The sequence below is a fragment of the Caretta caretta genome, chromosome 5 (genome assembly GCF_965140235.1).
Source record: "Caretta caretta isolate rCarCar2 chromosome 5, rCarCar1.hap1, whole genome shotgun sequence".
NCBI lineage: Eukaryota > Metazoa > Chordata > Testudines > Cheloniidae > Caretta > Caretta caretta.
In genome coordinates, this window is record NC_134210.1 from 56,600,430 (window position 1) to 56,622,239 (window position 21,810).

Below are 21,810 nucleotides of genomic sequence, written 5' to 3' on the forward strand. Positions count from 1 at the left end.
TTAGAGACTAACCAATTTATTTGAGCATGAGCTTATATTTCAAAGCACTACAGCTTGGCTTCATCCACCACAAAAGGAATCCATGCAGCCTTCTTGTAGATAAAGCTCTTCTATTTGGATCAGTACAGCTTACCTCTACCTGAAAGCAAGGTAAGGTGTTGTGACCCTAAGAGCACCCCAGGGCCAGATGGCACATGCGGAGGTAGAGAAGCTGACAGTTCTAGGTATCCTGAACAGCATGCCATAGGTGTTAAGGTAAACCAATTTTTTTTTTTTGGTCTATGCTCAGGGTTTGTGCTGTAGTACTGGTGTATTCACAAATATTTGTCCTGACTTTAGTTTAGCCATGTGCTCCATAACTGAAAGGGAGGGTAAGGTTTCCCCCTTCAAAAAGTTATTTCATGATGTTCCATTTTCTATTGCCAAATTTCACCATGGGCTCTTTTTGAAACAGGTTTCATGGCGCACGGGAGTTGATAAGTATCTTAAACCTTAAAGGCCACTTAGTGCTGCTGCTCTTCAACAAAGGTATGGTACATCAATAGTGATATTACAGAATAGTAAGCTATCTTTAAGTATTCAAAGGAAGGTACTGCTCTTCTAGAGTTTTGGGTTTGTTCTAGTGTGGAGCAAAACCAAATTCCTAAGTTCTCTGAAAGGCAACAGAGCCCCTATTTTAAGGGTCCCTTGCTCCGTGTTTTTAGGCTCTCTCAGTACACCTGGTGGACCTGCAGGGGAGCTATGGAGTTTTGTGCTACAGCAGCCCACTAGGCAAAGTGGGTGGAAGCCCAGGCTCCCCTGCAGCCTGCCAGGTAGAGTTCAGGGCAGCTTTGAAGCGTCTCTGAAATATTTAGCTTACAAATTCAGTATTCTGACCTGTAAGAATTTCTGACCACCAGCACCTGTAGGTATCTTATGACACTGGCCCACACTTTACAGGTGTTTCTTGCACATCATTGTGAGAGTGCACTTGATTTCCTAGTGATCCTGAAAAACTGACAGGGAATGCTGCTAATTAGAAGACAACATGGCATATACTCTACCACCCACTTACCATCAATTGTTAATGCATTAGAAGTTCAAGCAAGATTAAGAGTCAGGCATGAAAATCTCTTCAGGAAAATGCATGTCTGATTCTAGAATGCTCTCTTTCAAAAACAAGTAAGTTATATATAATCATGTTGAAGTGACTAGTCACATTTAATAAAATACAAATCAATTTATTATAAAGAGGCAGTTCATCTCTATCCCATGACAAACTGGGAACCTGCTACAAGTTGTAAAAACTTTCTCCAGCTAACAAATGAGACTCCAACATGATGCAGTAGATGGATGACAAGTAGTTCCTGAAGTTCTGCTAGGTGCCATCTTCCTTTAAAATCCTAGTGAATCTACAAGATCATCATCAGTCCATTCTTCCTAAAATGATTGGGAAGAAAGAATCATGGTGAATATCTTTATTACAAGCATACACAGTACAGTAAAAGCTGTGTTATCTAGCACTTTACCAACTGGAAAGCTCTATAAACCAGTATTTCTGATCACTGAAAGTCCAATTTATAGGCCAGTTGGCACAGGGCCAGCAGGCTCCATACCTGGCTTCATGTGTCTCCCCGGAAGTGGCAACATGTTCCTAGGTGGAGGAATAGCCATGACAGGTTCAGGGCACTGGCTCCGAGAGGCAGTTTGGGTGCAGGAGGGCATGCAGCGTGCTGGATCTGGGCAGCATTCACCTTGGGCAGCTCCTGGTGAGATGTCCCTGCTGCTCCTAGGCAGATGCATGGCTAAGCTGCTTTGTGCCTGCCTCCACCCACAGGCATTGCCCCCACAGCTCCCAGTGGCTGAGGTTCCCAGACAATGGGAGCTGCGGAGCCAGCTCTGTCTAGGAGCAGCGGGGACATCTCACCACCAAGATCCAGCACCACAATCCCCTGCCCTGAGCCCCCCCCCTGCACCCAAACTCCCTCCCTCTTAATCGGAATTTTTTTTACTTCCTGGCACCTCCCATTCCCCCCAACATGCCAGATACCAAAGCTTTTACTGTAAACACTCTACTATAAAGACACCAAATACTACAGGAGTAGTTGTGTGATACCTCTTAAAGAATATGGAGTAGTAATTTAATGTCTAAATATAAATAAAGCAATGACTAGATGGCCTAGTTAACTGTTACATCATAAAAACTAAGTGGAAATGTACTTTTAACACAAAGGGGTTTAAAAAAAACAGTAATTTATATCCTTTTAAGATACTGAACTATGCCCATAACCTCAGAAAAAAGGTTCAACTCAGTTGTCACTATGTAGAACTACACTGTCGAGACTACAGTTTTACACACCCAACAGAGGCTACTTTTGTTAGTATTCATATTCTGTACACCGCAGTGTGTGAACAATACTACAGCTAGAAGCATAGCAAAAGAAGAATGGATACTTACCCCACAGTAATTCTGTTTTTTTTGGTGTTGTCCACATGTGGTATGCATACTCCTGAGATCAGATTATTTTGGCCAACAGTGTCCGCAGGGGCTGTGCCTGTACCCTGGATATCCTCTCTCTCACTAAGGACATAAAGGGCAGAGGACTCAACTTTCCCTCTCTTCCTTTGCCAATTCAGAATCCAACTTGACCAGGACTCCATCTAGGACTGTAGAATCAGGGAAGGAAGGCAGGCTGTAGAATCCTTGTGGACAACACCTTTAAGAATTACTGTAAATGTATGTAACCATTCTTTCTGTGAGTTATTGTCCACATGTATTCCACTTATAGTGACTAGCAAGCAGCAACCTCAGTCAGGAGGCGAGTGCTAGAAATCCTAATTAAATAACGATTGAAGGATGGCTCTGGTAAAACAGGCAACAGATATTGAGTCCTCAAGTAACACTGGGTGAAAGCATACACCCATCCCCTTGTAGCGGTTCTGCAAGTTTTGAAATTGTTATACTCTCTCAGAAAAGCTGCAGAAGATTCCTGAGCCCAGGTGGAACAGGGTCTAAATTGCATGGATGGATCTAATCTAGCTAACTCAGAGCATGATGCAATACAATTAAATGCCCATTTAGTCAGTCTTTTGGGTGGTTATTGCCTGACCTTTCACCCTATCTGTAAATGCTACAAGGAGCCCCTAAAGGTTTTGTTCTGTCAAGGTAATATGAAAAAGACCTCACTACTGTCAAGGATGTGCAGTTTAGCTTCTTTGTGGTTGGAGCAGTGTGGAAAAAAGTGGCAGATGAAGTATCGAATTTAAGTGAAATTGAGATTTTTGCTAAGGCCTGAGGATCAGCGTCTTTGTAGACCACCACATAGGATGGACTAGCCAGGTGAGCCAATATTATAGCTTCTAAAAAGGCTGTTTTCATAGACAGTATATGGCAAATTGCTAAGGGCTCAAAAGGAGCTCCTATTAACCCAGCTGAAATTATATTAAGGTGCTAGGAAGAAGGGAGAACTCACACTGGGGGTAAAAAACATGAATGTGGCCCCTGAGAAATCTAGATGCCTTAGTAATATCATAAGACATCACTGATCATCTAGTCTGACCTGATCTAGTAGGGGAATGGTGTAACCCTGAATAAGACGACAAGCAAGAGTACTGCTGAACATAGCTTTATGAAGCCGATAGACATCCGTGACTGCTTTAGGGATAGAAGCCCCAGTATCTTCTATTTTAGGAGACAGGTAGTGTTGGCCTGCCCAAGCTCATCCTCCATTGGGCTGCATAGTCTTTTCTGCTCTGCATCAATATATTCTAAACTTCAGCTGAACAGCTTGCTTCAGGGTAGTGAAGCCAGCATGCATGTTATCAGATGGAGGATGCAACCTCCATTCTGAGATCACATCAGGTGAAACAGGTAATGTTATGGGGGCTAAGATGATCGGTTTATGCACATACCAGAACTGCCTGGGCCAAACATGATTATTACTGTTCTGTTTGGACTCAGTGTTAGAGGGTGACTATCCACTGATTCCATTATCCCTAGAATCCATGAGGTAAGGAAAGCATCTGACAGGGAGTTTGGGCTCAAACCCCCTCCCACCCTTACACTGAACCAAATGTTTGGCATTTTTTTCTGATTTATAGTAAACAGGTCTACTGACTGATATCCACTACCTACAGAAGATATTCTGCAGAATAAAATTAGTCCATTCATGCTAGTATGCTAATCACTTGCTGAGGTGGTGGTCTGTTAGGTCAGATATTCTGCAAGCCTGGTTAGACAGAGAGCTACTGCTTTGATGATCAGTGCAACAGCTCTAGCCCTGACTAGCTTCTTGCTCTGAGTCTATTGACAAAACACTGATGCATGTCTATGATCACCTGGATTGTTAGTTTGTTACATAAGAAGAAATGCTGAACACAGATGAATAGCTATGAGCTCTAGAATACTTATGAAGGGGAGCCTCTCTGGGATTTCAGAAACCTTGGTTTTGTAGGTGCTCTAGGTGAGCTCCTCATCCTAACATGGAGGCATCTGTTGCCAACACCTTGCTAGGCAGAAGTGGAGAAAACAGTATTCCTTTGCATACCTGGAAAGGGTCCTTCCACCAACTTAACAATGGAGAGTTCTTCTCAGGGAACCTGCATCCTCATGCTTTGGCAATGTCTGTTGGGTAGATACATATTTCAAACAGGCTGGCAAGGAACATAAATGAAGTCTGGTATTCTGCAATAACAAGTGCAGGAAGCCACATGACCCAAGAGTCTGTGGCACATTCAAAGATGGCTGTAGGTGAGCCTACAAATGGTGGGTGAGGTCCACTATGGTCTGGATCCTCTCTCACAGTAAGCTCTTGCTGATCTGTAATCTAACATAGGCCCTGTGCAATCTATTCTTTGGGTTGGCAACCATGATTAGACTTCATTGATCCTGAGTCCCAGTGAGATGAAAAGACAGGATTGTTCACCTGTTGCAGTGATCATCCTAGAATTAACTAGTCATCAGGGTAAGGCTATACCTGGATCCCTTGCTGCCTCAGGTGAGCTGCCATTACTCCCAAGCACTTAAATACACTTTGTGCTGCTGAGAGACCAAAGGACAGGACGCTACAGGTAGTGAGATGGTCCCACTTGGACTATGTGGCAAGTGAATTGATACATGAAAATCTACATCTTATAAGTCAAGAACTACAAACCAGTCTTGGATCTAATGAATGGATTAGAGAGGCATGGGGTTGCCATCCTGAATTTGAAACAGTGGATGAACTTGTGGAGGCAGCTCAAATCTAGAATTAATTAAATTAATTAGATACTAGCCCTACTTCTTCAGGATAAGAAAAAAAGTGGGAGTAAGACATCTTCTTTCTGAACTCCAAGGACATTTCTTCCACTGCTCTGAGATTTAGAAGAGAGAGTACACTTCTTGCTTTAGCAGAATCTCATGAAGGGTCCCTGAAGAGGGATGCGAAAAAGTAGAGGGTTGGAAGGAACTGGAAAAATTGAATGGAACACCACCCCACACTTATCTCCAAGACCCAGCACTAGTATAATAGATTCCAGGGCTCAAAAACTGAAGGAAGGGTACTGATCTTCCGTATGGCAGTCAGCAAGTCAAACTTGAAGCCTTGAGGTTGTGCAGCAGATGAGGAGGCAGCAGAGGGTTTTCTGCATTTGAACCTCTGCTTCTTTCTCTGCAGCTACTATGATTTCTGTGGACGAACAACAACGTGTCTTTTGTCTGGAGTAGTATTGTGACCTAGCCTGCTTTCTCCTAAAGACTGGCATGTAAACTAAGGAATGGAGAGTGGTTCTTGAATCTTTCAAAGAGTGCAGGGCTTCATCAGTTCTTGCATTAAAGAGATGGTCACAACTTTCAAACAGGAGGTCCCCAATAGTCTGGACTTCCTTAAGGATTCCTAGAGTCTGTAACCATGAATCCCTGTTCATACCAATGGAAGAGGCCACTGAATGGCCTGCAGCGTCCAACACATATAATGGCACCTGCAACGACGTACAAACTACCAACTGCCCCTCAGATACAATGGACTTCACTTCATCCTTGTCTTGAGGGGGTTTTCCCAATAAATTACAACACTGCATCCCAATTATTCTGACAAAAGCACCTCGTAATTTACAACGCACAAGTACATACACGAGTAATTTTTCTTCTCAAATCCAATTTTTTTTCAAAAATGTCTCTTGAAGGTTATTTTTGGGGTCCCTGCTGCCTGGACCTTTCATGCACTGCGACCGCTACCGGCGATTCAGGAACTGGTGCATGTAAAGATATTAAAATCCATCTGAAAGAACTTGCTAGCACCTCTTTGCCTTTTTAGAAGTGGGTCATCCAGCATAGAGGCATTGCCCCAACAGACACTGCTGGCCAAAAAATAAATAAAATCTGTCTACGTGCCTGAGGCACATTCACACCAGTAGTGGAATACATGTGGACAATAACTCAAAGCACCACCTCCCTAACCACCTAGGCTTGGTGGTTATCAGTATTCTAGAGTACATTATGATTTAAACAAAAAACAAAGTAAACCTGACCCACTGCAGTAGAAAAGCAGGTGATTTCTGAAATCATGACACAGATCTCTTATTTAAAGGTCTACCATCAGGTGCTAGTTACAGCATAGCAATAAGCTTAAATGGTTCAGAAAAAAGAATCAATGTGATTTCTCTCTGCTAGTAATTGCCTCTGTTTTCTTGAAGATGTGATTTTAAACTGAGGTACAGAGCAAGAGAGTGCTGTAGATTTATTTTTAGCAATTTGTCTCATCTTTTCTTCAAGAAAATTTCACATATGAAAAACAGACAAGACACCAAAGCTTCATTTTATCAAGAGCCTTTGTTCCATAAAACAAGTTTTGAACAAGTGTAACATTATGGAATGGCTCCTTTTCAAAAAGATACCAATTTTTGCAGTTTTTAGTGTAGGAATATTGTTAGAAAATTAAGGCCAAGATCATCAGGAGTGTGTAGCAATTTTGGAAGCCCCACTAGAGACAGCTTGCCTTAAAAGGGGTGGGTGCTCAGCAAGAGCCAAGCCCCTCTAAGGTGTCTTGCTAGGTCACTAAATATCATTCATTTCTGAAAATCATGGGCTAATTTCAGCAATTCTCAAATTAATACACAACCAGTGACCGCTCGAGTTTATGAAATATGGTAAGACCTTAGCTTCCATTATAAGTCAATAACTATATGAAACAGGGGCCAGGTCTACACTAAAAATTTAGGTAGACCCAGCTACAGCGCTCAGGAGTGTAAAAACACAAACGGACAAACAAAAATCTACGCCCCTTAAATCCACACAACTCCTGGCATAGAAAGCACTAGGTCAATGGAAGAATTTTTCAGGGAGGGGGATTAACTACAGCAATGGGAGAACCCTCTCCCATCACTGTAGCAAGTGTCTACATTTGAACTCCTACAGCAGTTCACGTGCAGACATCATCAGAGGGCCCTGTATTTTAGTTATAGGGCACAACCTTGCCTGTCAACATTACCCAACAGGCTGTAAATTCTCAACCATGACAGACTTCTTAAATTCCACTTAATCTAGCCAATTAAGCCTTTCTCTGCTGTGGAAGCAGAGTACACTCCACCTTCTGACCTTTAATCTTACAAGAATCCAGTAAGAGCAGTGATTTCCCCATCTGTTAGCATGCAGCAGCATTATCCAAAGCAGCCAACAGGGCTTACATCCTCCCAAGGTCTTACCCTGAATATATTCTAAGAAGCCACAACTCCCACTTGTAACAATTACCTCCATTCTGCTATTACTTCCCATATGGTAGTTCCTTAGCACTACCATAACAAACCGAAATCCCTACCTCACTCCAAATTTACAAAAAAAATTGCAAGATGAAGGTAGTACAAGCTAGCCTTTAATATGTCCTTGTTTTCCTTCTGCACTCCAAGCCACTAGAACTTCATACATTCAACACAATTTGCTACCCACTTTCTGGACTGAATTCCTGTTAGCTCCCATCTTGGGAAGAGGTAACTAGAAAATGTCAGCAACACTGACCAGAAAAAAAAAAGTATGGTATGGCTTCTAGGTGAAGTCAGTCCAGTTTGTCTGCTTCCCCACTGCTTCATTCTAATCTTCATAAGCTAGTTTCCAGATACCATCAAATCTGAAAATTAGCTGATTTCCTAAGAGCAAAAAGACAGTACTTGGCTTGTCACAAATTACTGAACAGTGAAGCTGTATCCATCCTATTCAAACTATATATGAATAAAGTAGTTCTTCCTATTGCATTGTTCAGTTAAATTTATGAGACAGATATCCAAAGAACAGAATAAGCCACAAGTGTGAAGGAATAAAATTAAAATGTTACCAAACCAGAATTCTTGCCAGAGCTTGGTCTAACTCAGAGGTGGGCAAACTACGGCCCGCGGGCCACATCTGGCCCACAGGACCATCCTGCCCAGCCCCTGAGCTCCCAGCCAGAGAGGTTAGCCCCTGCCCCTCCCCTGCTGTCACCCCTACCCTGCAGCCACACCACTGCACAGGCAGCACGGCTTGCGCCCGCCCACCTCCCAGGCTTTCCAATAAGCCAGTCCTGCTGCTCTGAGTGGCATGGTAAAGGGGCAGGGGGAGAGGGGATAGGATAAGGGGCAGGAGGTCCCAGGGGGCAGTCAGGAGACAAGGGGAGTTGGACAGGGAGTAGGGTCCGGGGAGGGGGAGGGAAGGAGGGTGGTCAGGGGACAAGGAGCAGTTGGGGCTGGATGGGTCCACGGTTCCGAGGTGGGCAGTTGAGGTGGGAATGAGAGGGGGCAGACAGGTGGCGGGGACCAAGCTGTTTGGGGAGGCACAGCCTTCCCTACCCGGCCCTCCATACCATTTCGCAACCCCGATGTGGCCCAAGGGCCAAAAAGTTTGCCCACTCCTGGTCTAACTCCTCAGGGTACGGGCTAGCAAAAAACAAGGAGTAACATATTCCACTGAAGGGAGAGAGATGTTGAAGAGCAGTACATCAACTCTGTTTGGCCAACAAAGCCATGTCAAGCCCCTCTCAGACTGACTACCACTTTAACTTACGTCCCAGAGATTTGTCCTGGCCACAAACCCTTTCTATAAGTTGTGATGGAAATAAGCTAGAATGTATAAGAAATTAGGAGGCATGTTTTTACTGTTACTGTAAAACATCCAGACACTAAATAGCCATTTCTGAACTGCTTGGTTTGTGAAATGTTCACTACCTGAAAATTTCTAGAACATGTTTTAACAGTATTAACAAACTACCATTCTTGTTAGTGATTAGAGAAAATATGAACAGTGCTTCTGCAACATGTCTACTAACCTCATCCATTTTAGATTTCTTTGTAATATAGTCATCATCTTCATAGCCCTTTCTCTTCTTTCTAGCTCCCCAAAGAAAAATACAAGATGTTTAAACATTTGAGAAAAAGTTCAACTCCAATACTAGCTTCTTTTTCTTCCTTATCCTTGGCATTTTTAAGTTGAATCTCTGTTTAACTGCATTTGTGTATTCAAGAAATATGTGAGAGTTTCACTAATGCTGGAAGTTTCTCGCCACTTCACTTTGCTACCTAAAAGCAAAGTATTAGATCTTACATGGAATAGTGTAGTTTTACAATCTGCACAAAAAGACTCAAGGCATATATTTTATACAAATTTGATTAAAAGGATCTCTAAGCCCTTGATAAACAGATTGTTAAATACACCCTATTACGCAAGTGTTAATAACCATTTTTTAGATAGGTTAAATGGCGCACAGAGGTAATTTGCTTCAGGTCCCATGATAAGTCAGTGGCCAGAGCAGAGAATGAACCCTGGAGTCCAAGCCCCTACTTTAGCCACTGTTAGTGATATTGTTTTTCACATTAAACATTTTATTTTACAAACAAGTACAATATTCAGTCTAATAAATTAAACCAATTTTCATCTGATTATACAGTGCAAGGAAAATTAAAGTTTTATAAAAGCTAACATATCACTGCAGAAAGTGACAGTTCCAACTGGCAGTGTATGAAAGCAGTAAAGTCAAAACTCCTTAATGCTCCAAATTTCTACTTACAAGTTTGCATTAAGAGCAAGTTCTGAGCTGTGACATTTCTCTAACTTCTGCTTTAGAGCGGCAACTTCCTCAGGCCGTGGTGGTTCATACTTCTTTATGAGATTTTTCATGCCTATAGAGGTAACACCACAACTTTTCAAAGTAATGAATTAGTTGCAATAAGTTAATTAACTTACAAGAATGTTGTGGGAATTATCTCAAGAGTCAGTGGCATAGCCAAGCTTAGAACTCAAGAGCCCCTGCCTCACAGCCCTGATTTAGTCCAATAGACTAGACCAGGGGGTTTCAAACACATGACCTGCGAAGTTATTTGCTGCGTCTGCCAAGCTCCGCCCCGGAAGTTATTTCCTGGTTGCCAAGGTTACACACACCCCCGCCCAGCGTGCCACGTCCCCACTCCTCTGCCCACCTCCAGGCGCTTCCTGCTGCCAAACTGCTGTGTGGTAGCACTTTCCAGGAGGGAGGAGCGGGAGCTGTGTGCTCAGGGGAGGAGGCGGAGAAGAGGCGGGGCAGGAGCAGGGACTTTGGGGAAGGGGTTGGAAGGGGCGGGGCTTTTGCACCTTTGTACGAAAAGGTGTCAGTGATGTGGCCCTCGGGCCAATGTACTAGTCCTCATGTGGCCCTCATGGTGATTTAAGTTTGAGATCCCTGAAGTAGACTCTTCAGTGTACTAAGCACAAGATAATGATTCAAACCACAGTTTGATTTTGGAAAGATCTAGTCAAATCAGAACAGTTTATAAAGAATTTGGTGGCACAATTTGAAGGCCCCTTCAACAGGGCCATCTCCTCTTGCCTTCATAATCTAATGAAGGTATCAAAGCTAGCTTTTCAACAGATATCAAGAAGCTGCAATAGTACATGCACCGCACTACAGACCATTTTAATTAGATTGAACGCTTACCAGATAAAATCCTTTTATCTGTCAAAGCAAATATTTGGTACTTGAAAAAAAAAGAAAGGAAGACTTCTTTCAAATGGCTTCATAAACAAAATCTCAGCTTAGAAAAACCACAAAATACTCTTAAATTTTAGAAAACCCAAGATTACATGTATAAGAGTCTTAACTGTCACTTTACGTCAGAGGATTTATTCTAAGTAGTGTCAAGATACAGTGTAAGCTCAGAGCAAAGAACTACATTGAAACTAGTTGGCATCATGATTCTGGATTTCCTCAAGGCTAAGTGATAATGCAGAGCGAGCACTACTGTACTAGAAAGTGTAAGGAAATGTTGATAATGTACAATGTGGAAAGCAAAAAGTAAGTTAAAAATAAAGACCAGTCTCAATCCTGTTAAAATACACTAAACTGATCATCTTTCAGCAAGCATAAGAGAACGAAGAGGACTTATTTTTACCATTACCAGATTGCCGTACCACTGGTATGTTTACTTTTTTTAAATACAATTTATTTACTTATTCTGTGTGTCCTAGCCTGAAGGCAAGTTTCCCATGAAAATATATGATGGCTGGAGTGTTTACACACACAAAAGAAGAGGAAAAGAGAGGTTCATTCACTTTTTTTTACATTAGAAATATCTAGCCTGGAAGACACTTGTGAAATAATAGTCTCACAAGGGCCAAGAAATTGAAAGTTCAGCAACTGAAAGGTGAAGGATTTTTTAATCACTGAAATCTTGACTGTTTTTAACACTTAACTTCAATGACTAACGTTTTGGAGAAAAAGTCTTTGTTAAGGATTCAACACACAAACACCCTTTCCATTAAGGTATGACAGCTAACAATATGCATCAAGGCACGCAATGTGTTCGCTAGCAAAACTGGACTTGACATTGATGTTTCTAAGTAAAAGAAACGAAAAAATGCTTAACCCCCTTTCAAGCCTTCTTTATATATCACAAAGCAGTTAATAAAAGGAAACAAGAAGAGTCTTAAAAGACTAAACCTTTACAGGTCACTATTAAACTTTTAAAAGTTATTTAGCTTAGAAAATGTACCCTCTAGTGGCAAAAGCAGTAATCCGCAGGTTTCTGCAAACTTGAAAAGTGGGTAAAAGCAAATTGCTTGCATTTCTTCCAAGTTAACAGCAACTAAGAAAATATTTCACCCAAATTCAGAAGTAGCAACAGCAGCAGATATCAAAAGTAATGCTCTCACTTTTCAAGTGTGGGGTCAATCCCCAAGACCTTGTTAGAGATAAAAATACTGAGGCTCAGTGCATCATTAGACTCTTATTTTAATTTCATATTTTTGTATAGAAAACTAGGTTTCAAATTTTTTTTTTAAGCTGCTAACTAGTTCATTTTGTGACCCTTTTTTCTATTAAGCTTGCAACAATTTTGAAGTGAGGAAGATTGGTATAGTGTGTGTCTGGGGTAGTGTGTGTCTGAAGAAACACAGCTACATAAGCTTGTACATAGTAAACAAACCTGCTCCAAAGCCACCTCTTAAATATTTAGTCTGGGGAAAAAATGCATACTTCTCAGCACAATGTTTACTTACATTTCATTCCATCTAGTAACTGGGACAGAGAAGTTCTGTTTTCTTTCAACAGAAGACATTCTGATAAATAGCTACAAAAAAGTAAGAAAAATGTGGAATTCTAGAGTTACTACAATAAATGATTAATTCAACACATTCTTCGTAGCTGCACCATTGTTATTAATGTAAATGACAAAGTGTCAAGTTCTGACTGTTAGAACTTTATGATGTTAGCAAGATGACTGAACAAACTTGTTTTCTATAGTAAAATATTTTTTTCCCTTGCATAAACAGCTAAATCTAACACCATTAAGAGACAGGCAGATGAGTTTAAAAATTGAACTGCTACTAAAAAAAAAAAATCATGACGTTTAATGTTGCAAAATAAACTCATAAGTAAACTAAATCTTCCCAAATCTGTAGACAGGTAGCTCTGAGGCACGTCCTTTCATCATCTCACTGGGGTACTGACACAAGTCTATGTTGATGGTTTGTTTGTTTTTTTAAAGTCACTATTTCATTGCTGATCACAAAGAGAAATATTCAGCTTATCTAGCTATCCATTCTTGAAGTGTAGTGTTTATATAGACACATTTCTATTGTGCCAATCACAATGGTATTATAGGCAGATAGCAAATAATATTGTTCCAGGGTTAATGTAGGACTTTGAAACTTAATCCGCTTATGTTTGGCAAGTTATAAAATAGCTCAGAATGAACACCACATGAACTATGATCCTTCTTTTCTCACTTTAGAACAACATTTTTGTCCCACATCAAATGACAGTTTATGCTTTAGTACCCTCTATCCTGCTCCAACGTTCAACAAAACGCTGCAAAAATAGAGACAGGCTCTAAAATACATGAAAGTAAAGGGATAGATCAGTTGTCCTGAAACTGCAATCCACGTGAGTACCATTCATATTACCAATACTCCGAATGTTACTCTTTGGTATTTAGTTTCTAACCTACAATTTGCTTCTCTTAAAACAGTCTCTGGACAGAAGTTACAGCACTTGTAAATAAATAGTATGTAAACACAGGACTCACAAAGTGAATTTAAACAGTTTGAATTAGCTTAAAATTCATGTAAAAACTATATTTTGGGAATTTACCAATGAAGCAGGAAGCAATCTAGTGTAGAGAGGGAAGACTTACAGCAGTTCCAGTGCTACTGGACTACAATAATATTTTACAATTACATAAGACCGCATCTGCAGGAATGGTGGGTAGGCATTATAACCCCATTCTACAGGTGGTATAACTAAATTGAGATTTGAAGCAATCTTCTAATTAAACACTGGTGTAAAGGGTAAATTATAGCTCTACCACAACAGTGATCTGGTGACATGCAGAGAATCAAGGCCAGGCAATGGAAGAGGCATTGCAATAGAATTCAGGACCTCCTAGCTCTGCGCAATATTCCTGTAGGCCATGAAACTGGGATATATCACGCCTATCAAATGGAAACATTCAAACATTTTTTGTGCTTCCTGAGAAAACACACCACTTTGTATTAAAAAAATACCTATGATCACGTTACTTGTCCCCTCTCATATCATTCTCTTACTCAAACTGCTTTTTGTTCAAACTTAAAACAAGAGATTCACTTTAAGACAACATTCAAACATGGGCAGTCCAAAGAGTGAAATTTTTGGAAGTTATGAGTGATCAAAGACGGGGTTATAGTGAAAGCCATTCTGCACTCTGAGCTACAGTGGTCCTGACCTGCAGCTATTACAGTAATGTAGTCACATTCAAGGTATGAGGCTATGACATAACCCCATACTCAAGGGCACTGTGAGGCGTAGACAGAAAATTGCCACACAATTAGTACAAGTATCCAGTGTACCCAATTTTTTTAGAATATCTAGAAGTACCTGGTTTAAGAGACTTTTAATCTCCCTCTTTTCCCCCATTAAAGTTTACCCCCTGAAGTTTCAAAACCTGCTGAATCTTTAAGTTTATATGTAATGTTTGGAAACTCCCCCTTTTAACTCTCAGTTGACACACACCATGGAAATCAACAATGGGGCATTCTGCCAACTGGACTGCCACTGTCAATTTAATTGACAATTGATCAGCAAAACAATGCCAGTACTTTAAAGATTTTAAAGGACTTAAGGTATGTCTACACTGTAATAAAATACCCACAGCTGGCCCATATCAGCTGACTCTTGCTCACATGGCTCTAAAATTTCAGTCCCAGAGCCCAGGCTCTAGACCAAGCACCTAGACAGCAATTTTGTAGCCATGCAACTGACAAAGCCAACTGCAGCTGTCTTATTGCAGTGTGGACATACCCGTAGCCACTTTTCTCTAGTCTGTTTCCATGTACATAGAGCAGAAATACTACCCAGAGGCAATGGTTAGAGCTCTTGTAAGTTTTAGCTACTGCTGGCTAAGAGAACCTTTGGTTCTCACCGAAGCAAATGAGAATCAAGAATGCTCAGACCCTTCAGGATCAGGCTGAAAGTCTGTAGTGCTTTAACTGGGCCATATGAGATACAGTTGGAGGTAGCAAAGATTCAGGGGAATATTAAAAACCAAACACCTATTTCTTATCTAGTGGAACATCCTGTTTCCAACAACAAAAGAAAAAAATAAATAGTGATACTTCACCATTTGAAACAGCCAGTTAGTCTCTGAAACAAGGCACTTATCTATTCCCCATGAGTCAAATACATAGGTATACATCTGTATAAAGATATCTAGCACCTGGAACAAACAAACAAATGAATCCAAGCAGCAAAACCAGTCATTTAAGCCAGACCTGTGCAAAAATCTACCTTTCCATATTAATTCCTGCCCTGGAAGCACTAGATAAGATAGCAGTGAGAGCTATTTGTGAAGGTGTAAATAGAAGGTAGGCATCTGTCAGAGCTACTCGATTGAGAAAGTCATCAGCTGTTTTCCTCAAGACCTCAGGATTCTCCAGCAATGGATAACGAGTCTAGAAAATAAATATTCAGGCATTACTTCTGCTGTATTTTAATCTAATTGATACATGACCTCCATGTAAAATTGTTTCTATTCTTCTGTATGAACGTTTGACATATGAATCAAAAGGACATTTTGAAAAACGAAGTCTAAGAGAGTCTTATTCTGAAAGCTACCCTGAAATGTTTAGTGACCACATATAAAAACAAAGATGTTTCAATTCAGATGTGTTCCCACTTATTACAGTATAAATCCAAGACTTTCTAGGATACATTTTACATTAGAGAATGACAAAAGATGAATGCAAGTTCGGTGTATGACGCATGAGATTTCCCCCACACACGCTAAGTTACTGTATATTGAATATTTTAATATGAAGACTGATCTGTTAACCAGAAGCATCATACAGAGCTTCCCCTCCCATTCTAGCATATTTTGACTCAGAGGTTCTCAGACTTCACTGCACCATGACCTCCTTCTGACAACAAAAGGCCTGAGCCTGCCCGAGCCCGCCGCCCTGAGCCCAAAGCCAAAGCCCCACTGCCCCGGGTGGGAGGGCCTGTAACCTGAGCCCTGCTACTCAGGGCTGAAGCCCTTGGGCTTCAGACCCGACACTGGGCAGTGGGGCTTCGGGCCCCAGCAAGTCTAATGCCAGCCTTGGCGACCCCCTTAAAATGGGGTCACGACCCACAGTTTGAGAATAGCTGTTTTAACTTATTTTAAAAAATGGACAGTAATACTATGGTCCTTCAATTCAAAAGTCTCACATTTGACCAAGTTTTTCTCCAAAAATACTAGCAGCCATATAACCTCCGCAAATTTGATCCACTACAAAATGGGGCCCCAGGCAATTCCCACTACCATATTATAAAATGAAGTTAGCAAGCCTATTTATTTTAAAGAATATTAATAAGTACCTAACTTGGTACTGAGTTTTTAGTAGTACAGTGAGGAGAAAGACAGTAATTAAATTATTACCTTCAAATCAATTAAAAATCCCTCAAATGGTCTATAAGGGTTGTGCACTATAAGATGGAAGTTCAGCTGTTGAATAAGTAGTAATTCATATTCCAAAATCTGTTCAAGAGCCTTCTCCTGACCTGGAGGGTTCTCTCGAAGGTTACCAACAAACTGTGCACTGGACACATTAAATTCATCTACTTTACATGCCAAGAATGCACATGTTAACCTTGGAAAAGAAACATAATAAACATAATTTAGTTCTGTAGCATGCATCATGCTGTTATCATACAGACCTTCTGGTTCAGAGTTTGTATTTCCCCTTTTTGAAAGCAAGAAGTGTTTTGAAGAATACAATAACCTATTCCCAAAAGGAAAGTGATGAAAACTCATTATTCAGATTCTTGTTTTATATAAAACAGGTAAAAGTCCTGACTCATGTGCTTGAGCTTTCATAAGTTACTTGATATGACAATATTGATAAACATTAAAAGTAAAATTCAAAGCGTCCCAATTACTCACATTATTATTCGAGGGTGATACTCCATCACTGAGTTATTGAGGTAAAAACGTTTGAAGTACATAGTCGCTGTTCCCTAAATATAAAGAGTCAGTAAGGCCTACTTGAGCAAAACAGCACAAATCGCACATAGGTAAAGTTCAACACACAGAATGTACACATTTAAAAAGACACAAGGTACATTTCAACACTCCATTGGGGCAAGTCTATCTAAGTTACTTATCTGCCCCCACCCCCATTCACCATAAAATCAGCACCTCGCCACCTTTAACATATTTATCCTGAATAACCCTGCAAGGCATTGTTACACCTTGCACCCTGCCCACACAAAAATAAATAAATAGGGTGTGTAAGTACACACATGGAACTGAGGCACAAAGAGCTAGATCCACAAAAGGACCTAAGGGCATGGAACTACTTAACTGATAAACAATCTACTGGACAGTGGAATCCTCAGCCCCGAATAAGGTGCCTAGGCTCCCCATAAAATGCCTGGGAGAGTTAGGCACCTAAGAAACGAATCCTTACAAGCCAGCAAGCTGAGTGGTGAGCGATCTAAGCTAGTCAGTGGAAAATACAGAGGCAAAGGGCAGAAGCTAAGTCCCACCCTTCAAAGGGACATAGGCACCCAACTCTAGACTGAAAGGGGCACCTATCTCAGCTCAAGATTTATAGCCATGAACCCTCCCTTGGATTTAGGCTCTTAAGCCAGGTGAGCACTCTCTCACAAAAGACAACCTCACATACAGTGGGCCCCCATCCATTGTAGTCAATAGCCTCATGGAATGCCTGTTTTGAACAGGGATTTGAACCCAGGTCTTCCACCTCACAAGTAAGTGCCCTAACCAGCAGGCTATTTGCTAGAATGGAGTAAGCTCTCCCGTTGAAGCTGTTCCACTTGGTATAAATAAATATTACTTGGATCAGAGAAGAAAAAAAAAAAACAAAAACATGCAACCGGTGGTTAGGCCACTCCCATATAATGTGGGAGAGCAGGGTTCAAGTCCCTAGTCTAAAAAATATGTTATTTATACAGGGTGGAACAACTTCTACAGGAGAAGTTAAGAGAAGCTTATCCCAGAAGACCTAAAAAAAAACTTAGTGGTTAGGACACTCACCTGGAATGCAGAAGACCTAGGTTCAAGGTCCTACTACAAATCAGGCAAATCTCCAACATCCTGGGAGAGTGCTATAACCGCTTGGCTATTCGGACATACATACATACACCCACCCCTAAAAGTCTTGACCTTTGCTCTTTTGTGCAGATTAGGCCTGCTCTGAGAAAATTGGGCCAAACAGGTAAACCTAGGAATCAGAGAAACACCTAGTTTAAGAATCTCATCAGAACTGGGAGCAAGCTTAAGGTGGAAAGCTGATCAGTGCATCACAACAGTTCTGCACATGTATACTGACAGAAACTTTGGCATCTTGGATCATTAGACACCTAAAGGATTAGGAAGCAGCTGAACAGGAGTTCTGTCAATGTCAGAAGCCTCTAATTTTGGACTTAGGTGCCTAAATCTCCTTGTGGATCTAGACCTGAGTGACCTGCCCAGGGTCACAAAGGAAGTCTGTGGAATAACAGTGAACTGAACCCAGATCTCCCAAAGCTCAAGATACTGCCTTAACCATTGGACCATTAGTCCTTTCTATCATTTCACATCCGCATCTTGATAAAACACATTGACATGAAATCCAGTATTTTTTTTTCCTATTTACTCCATCATGTTTCTATTGCTATTCAGTTTTTCTTTAGATGTTTAGCTACAATGTTAATTTACAAGAGTTCAGATTTCTCCAAATTCAGGCAGGTGGACAACAGTCATTCTAGAAAACACAACGTCATTAATTCTAAACCAAAGCCACGTCTTCACTACCCGCCGGATAGTGATTGACCTATCGGGGAGGAGTAAGTGGAATCCACGGGGGAGCCACGGTCAACTCGCCGCTGTGAGGACGCCCAGGTAAGTCGAACTAAGATACGCAATTTCAGCTACGCTATTCGTGTAGCTGAAGTCGAAGTATCTTAGTTTGAAACACCCCCCAGCCCCCCGGGGAGGGAAATAGTCAGGGGGCAGAGAGCAGGGGTGTTTCGACAGGATGCGGGAGACCCAGGGGGCAGTCAGGGGTGGGGAGCGGGGAGTTGGATTGGGCTGGAGGTTCTGGTGGGGCTGGATAGGGGGCAGGGGCCAGGCCACGCCCCCCCCATCCAGCCCTTCATACAATTTCTGTACCCGATATGGCCCTGGGGCCAAAAAGTTTGCCCACCCCTGCCCTAAAATCTCTATCCCCCACTGTTTAGTTTCAGAATATTTCATCTATGAATCATGAAAAGCTTCAAGCTATAGTTTGAGAAGCAGTGCCCTGGATGTGAGAGAGGATATGCTTTAAAAAAAAAAAAAAAGCTACTAGGTTTCTAGAATAAACCCTACAGGGGTTTACCTTTGTTGCATTTAGCATTTACTGCTATTTTTTTTACCAAACCTTGTCCAGGAAGTGGGGTGCAAGGTTTTGGGGAAGTATTTTGGGGGGAAAGACGCGTCCAAACAGCTCTTCCCCAGTAACCAGTATTAGTTTGGTGGTGGTAGCGGCCATTCCAAGGATAACGGGTGTAATATTTTGTACCTTGGGGAAGTTTTGACCTAAGCTGGTAAAGATAAGCTTAGGGGGTTTTTTCATGCAGGTCCCCACATCTGTACCCTAGAGTTCAGAGTGGGGGAAGAACCTTGACAAATACACACACCTAAAATAAACCAGTGAGGGAAGTGCCAAGGGCCCCACGGGCACCACTCCTCCTCCTCCTCCTTTGGTGGCTGCAAGGATCAAGTCTTTTTATTCCCCACAAACCGAACCTGCGGAAAGATGGAGCAAGTGCCCCTCCCCACGGTGCTACAGATGTGGGTCTCTCAAGAAAGGGGCGGTTTGCAAAGGAAAGGCTGCGTCCCTACGTTTCTGTTGGGCAGACCGATCAACTGTACACAACTCACCACCACGGATCTGGGCATGGCAGGTTTGAACACGGAGCAGAAATCCAGCAGTTTCTTCTCATAATATTTACAGATTGTCAGCTCCTCCCGGGGCTCCAGAAGCAGCGAGTCGCTCTGCCGAGCCTACGGGACAACACGGGCAGCTTCACCGCGGGCCGGGACCCTGCCGCTGCTCCGGGCGCCGCCCGCAGCAGCAGAGACTGCCGCCTCCCACCGGGGCCGCCGCAGGAGGGGCGGCGGGATCCAGGGGACACTCCCGGGCCTCGCCCATACCCGCTGCTTGGCGCGGCTGTTGCCCGCACCCTGCCCCCTTCGCAGCCTGGGGGGAGCCGCGCCGAGCACCCGGGACTCGCCGACAGCTGCAGCCACAGGGCTCCCCCGCGCCCGGCTCCCCTGCGACAGTGCCCCCGAGACCGACCCCTCCATCCCGAGCCCGGATGCTGGCTCTGGCTGTGCAGGGAGGCGGCGGGGCCGTCGGTACCTTTCCGCAGGCCACCGCTTTGCAGCGGAACTGGCGGTTGGCGTCGGCTCGGCAGCGGCCCAGGTCCTCCTCACTGCGGAAGGTCCAGTGCCGCCTCTGCGTGCTGCTGTGGTACATCCCGGCCGCGGCCAGCCGACCACCGCTCGCCAACCGGCACCCGGAGCGCGTGCCCAGCTCCCCGAGAGCGCGCACGCCACTAACCCCCACAGCCGCTCCAGGGAGACTCTTTCAAGCCAAGCCCCGCCCCTAGCGCGTAACCCAAATCCGACATATCCCAGCATTTCTCGCGCCACTACGGGTCCCAGCGTGTACTGTGGTTGGGTGAAGTCTTCTCCCAGCGAACTCTGCAGTCCCAGTTTGCACTGCGGCCCCCGGAAAACTACCATTCCCGGGAGGTGCAGCGACATAGCTAGTGGTAGTTCCCAGCGTTCCGTGCTCTAACTGGAGGCAAGCGGCCCCTCCCAGCCGGCAGTGAGCGAACACTGCATGCTGGGAGTTGTAGTCTCTACAGTTTAGAGGTAAAGATAAACACTATCTGGCTTTGAAGTGCGAGTGTGGTCGCGCGCGAGCAGTCCACCTCCGCTAGCGGATTAGCTGCGAGCGCGGCTGCCGGCGCTGGGAGCCTGTCCACACTAGCGCTTTAAAGCGCTCTGACTTGATGTGCTCAGGGGGGTGATTTTTCACACCCCTGAGCCAGCAAGTTAGAGTGCTATAAAATGTAAGTGTAGCCAAGCCCTTATAAGGCCCTGCAGTCAGAGCCGCTCTTGGTGTGGCACCCTTTCCCTGTCTTCATGACCCAAACAGGAGTTTGGGGGGGGGGTGTTCAGAGCTGGAGGTTGGGGTGCAGAGTGGTGCTGTAATGGGGATAAGAGAGGTGGTGAAATAAAAGGGAGAAAGGGGGAACAGTAGAGATAGGTCTTTTTCACAAGCACCCAGGGTCTGTCACTTGTGAAGTGTCTATCCGATCCACTCCCACCTATGTATGTGTGTATGCAGGGAAAGAAGAGGAGAGAAACAAAGCTCTTAGAAAACACAACCAGTTTATTTGGGAATAGCAACAAAGACAGGAAAAAAGGGGAAAACTATTAACCATAAACAGATAACAAATGGTTGTGGTTGCCCCTATGGGTATTAATTCCGGGCCCCAAATACCCCTCTCATGGTAACAAAGTAAAATAAAGGAAACCAAAATACCCCAGTACTTCCCTCACAGCTGCAGCCTCACATGCAGCAGGTCAATGGCTTTACGATGGAGGCCCAAAATACGCAAATGATCAGTTTCCAATGCAAAATGTCTTCCCACTAAGTAGATTTTGAAGCATACCATAGCAAAAACTGTTGCCAAGAATACTAGCTCAATCTCTGAATATTTTGCTTCCGTCAGGGTGATAGTACGGGATGCAAATATAACTGGTCATCCCTCTTGGAGCGGAATTGCACCTAGGCCCCAATTGCATGCTTCAGTCTGAATCACCATGGGCTTTATTGGATCAAAA

At 43.0% G+C, this 21,810-nt stretch overlaps 1 protein-coding gene across 3 annotated transcripts; it reads right to left on the minus strand.

Moving 5' to 3' along the window:
* CCNH (cyclin H) lies at nucleotides 1-20,544 on the minus strand. 3 transcript variants are annotated; one of them, XR_007356948.2, is made up of 11 exons: nucleotides 20,315-20,544; nucleotides 19,834-19,956; nucleotides 16,849-16,922; nucleotides 16,345-16,555; nucleotides 15,216-15,379; nucleotides 12,449-12,519; nucleotides 9,987-10,098; nucleotides 9,249-9,309; nucleotides 4,527-4,603; nucleotides 2,438-2,646; nucleotides 1-1,419 (listed from the first exon to the last, which is right to left on the minus strand). XR_007356948.2 is itself a non-coding variant. In XM_048851925.2 (10 exons), exons 1-9 carry the CDS (start codon nucleotides 20,429-20,431, stop codon nucleotides 4,550-4,552), a joined length of 987 nt encoding a protein of 328 aa, XP_048707882.1. In that variant the 5' UTR covers nucleotides 20,432-20,544; the 3' UTR covers nucleotides 1-1,419; nucleotides 4,527-4,549. The 3 variants fall into 3 exon arrangements, 2 of the variants coding, with proteins under 2 accessions (XP_048707882.1, XP_048707883.1); XM_048851925.2 differs by lacking the exon at nucleotides 2,438-2,646; XM_048851926.2 differs by lacking the exons at nucleotides 2,438-2,646; nucleotides 4,527-4,603 and having other exon boundaries at nucleotides 20,315-20,543.
* Nucleotides 20,545-21,810: the final 1,266 nt, after the last annotated feature.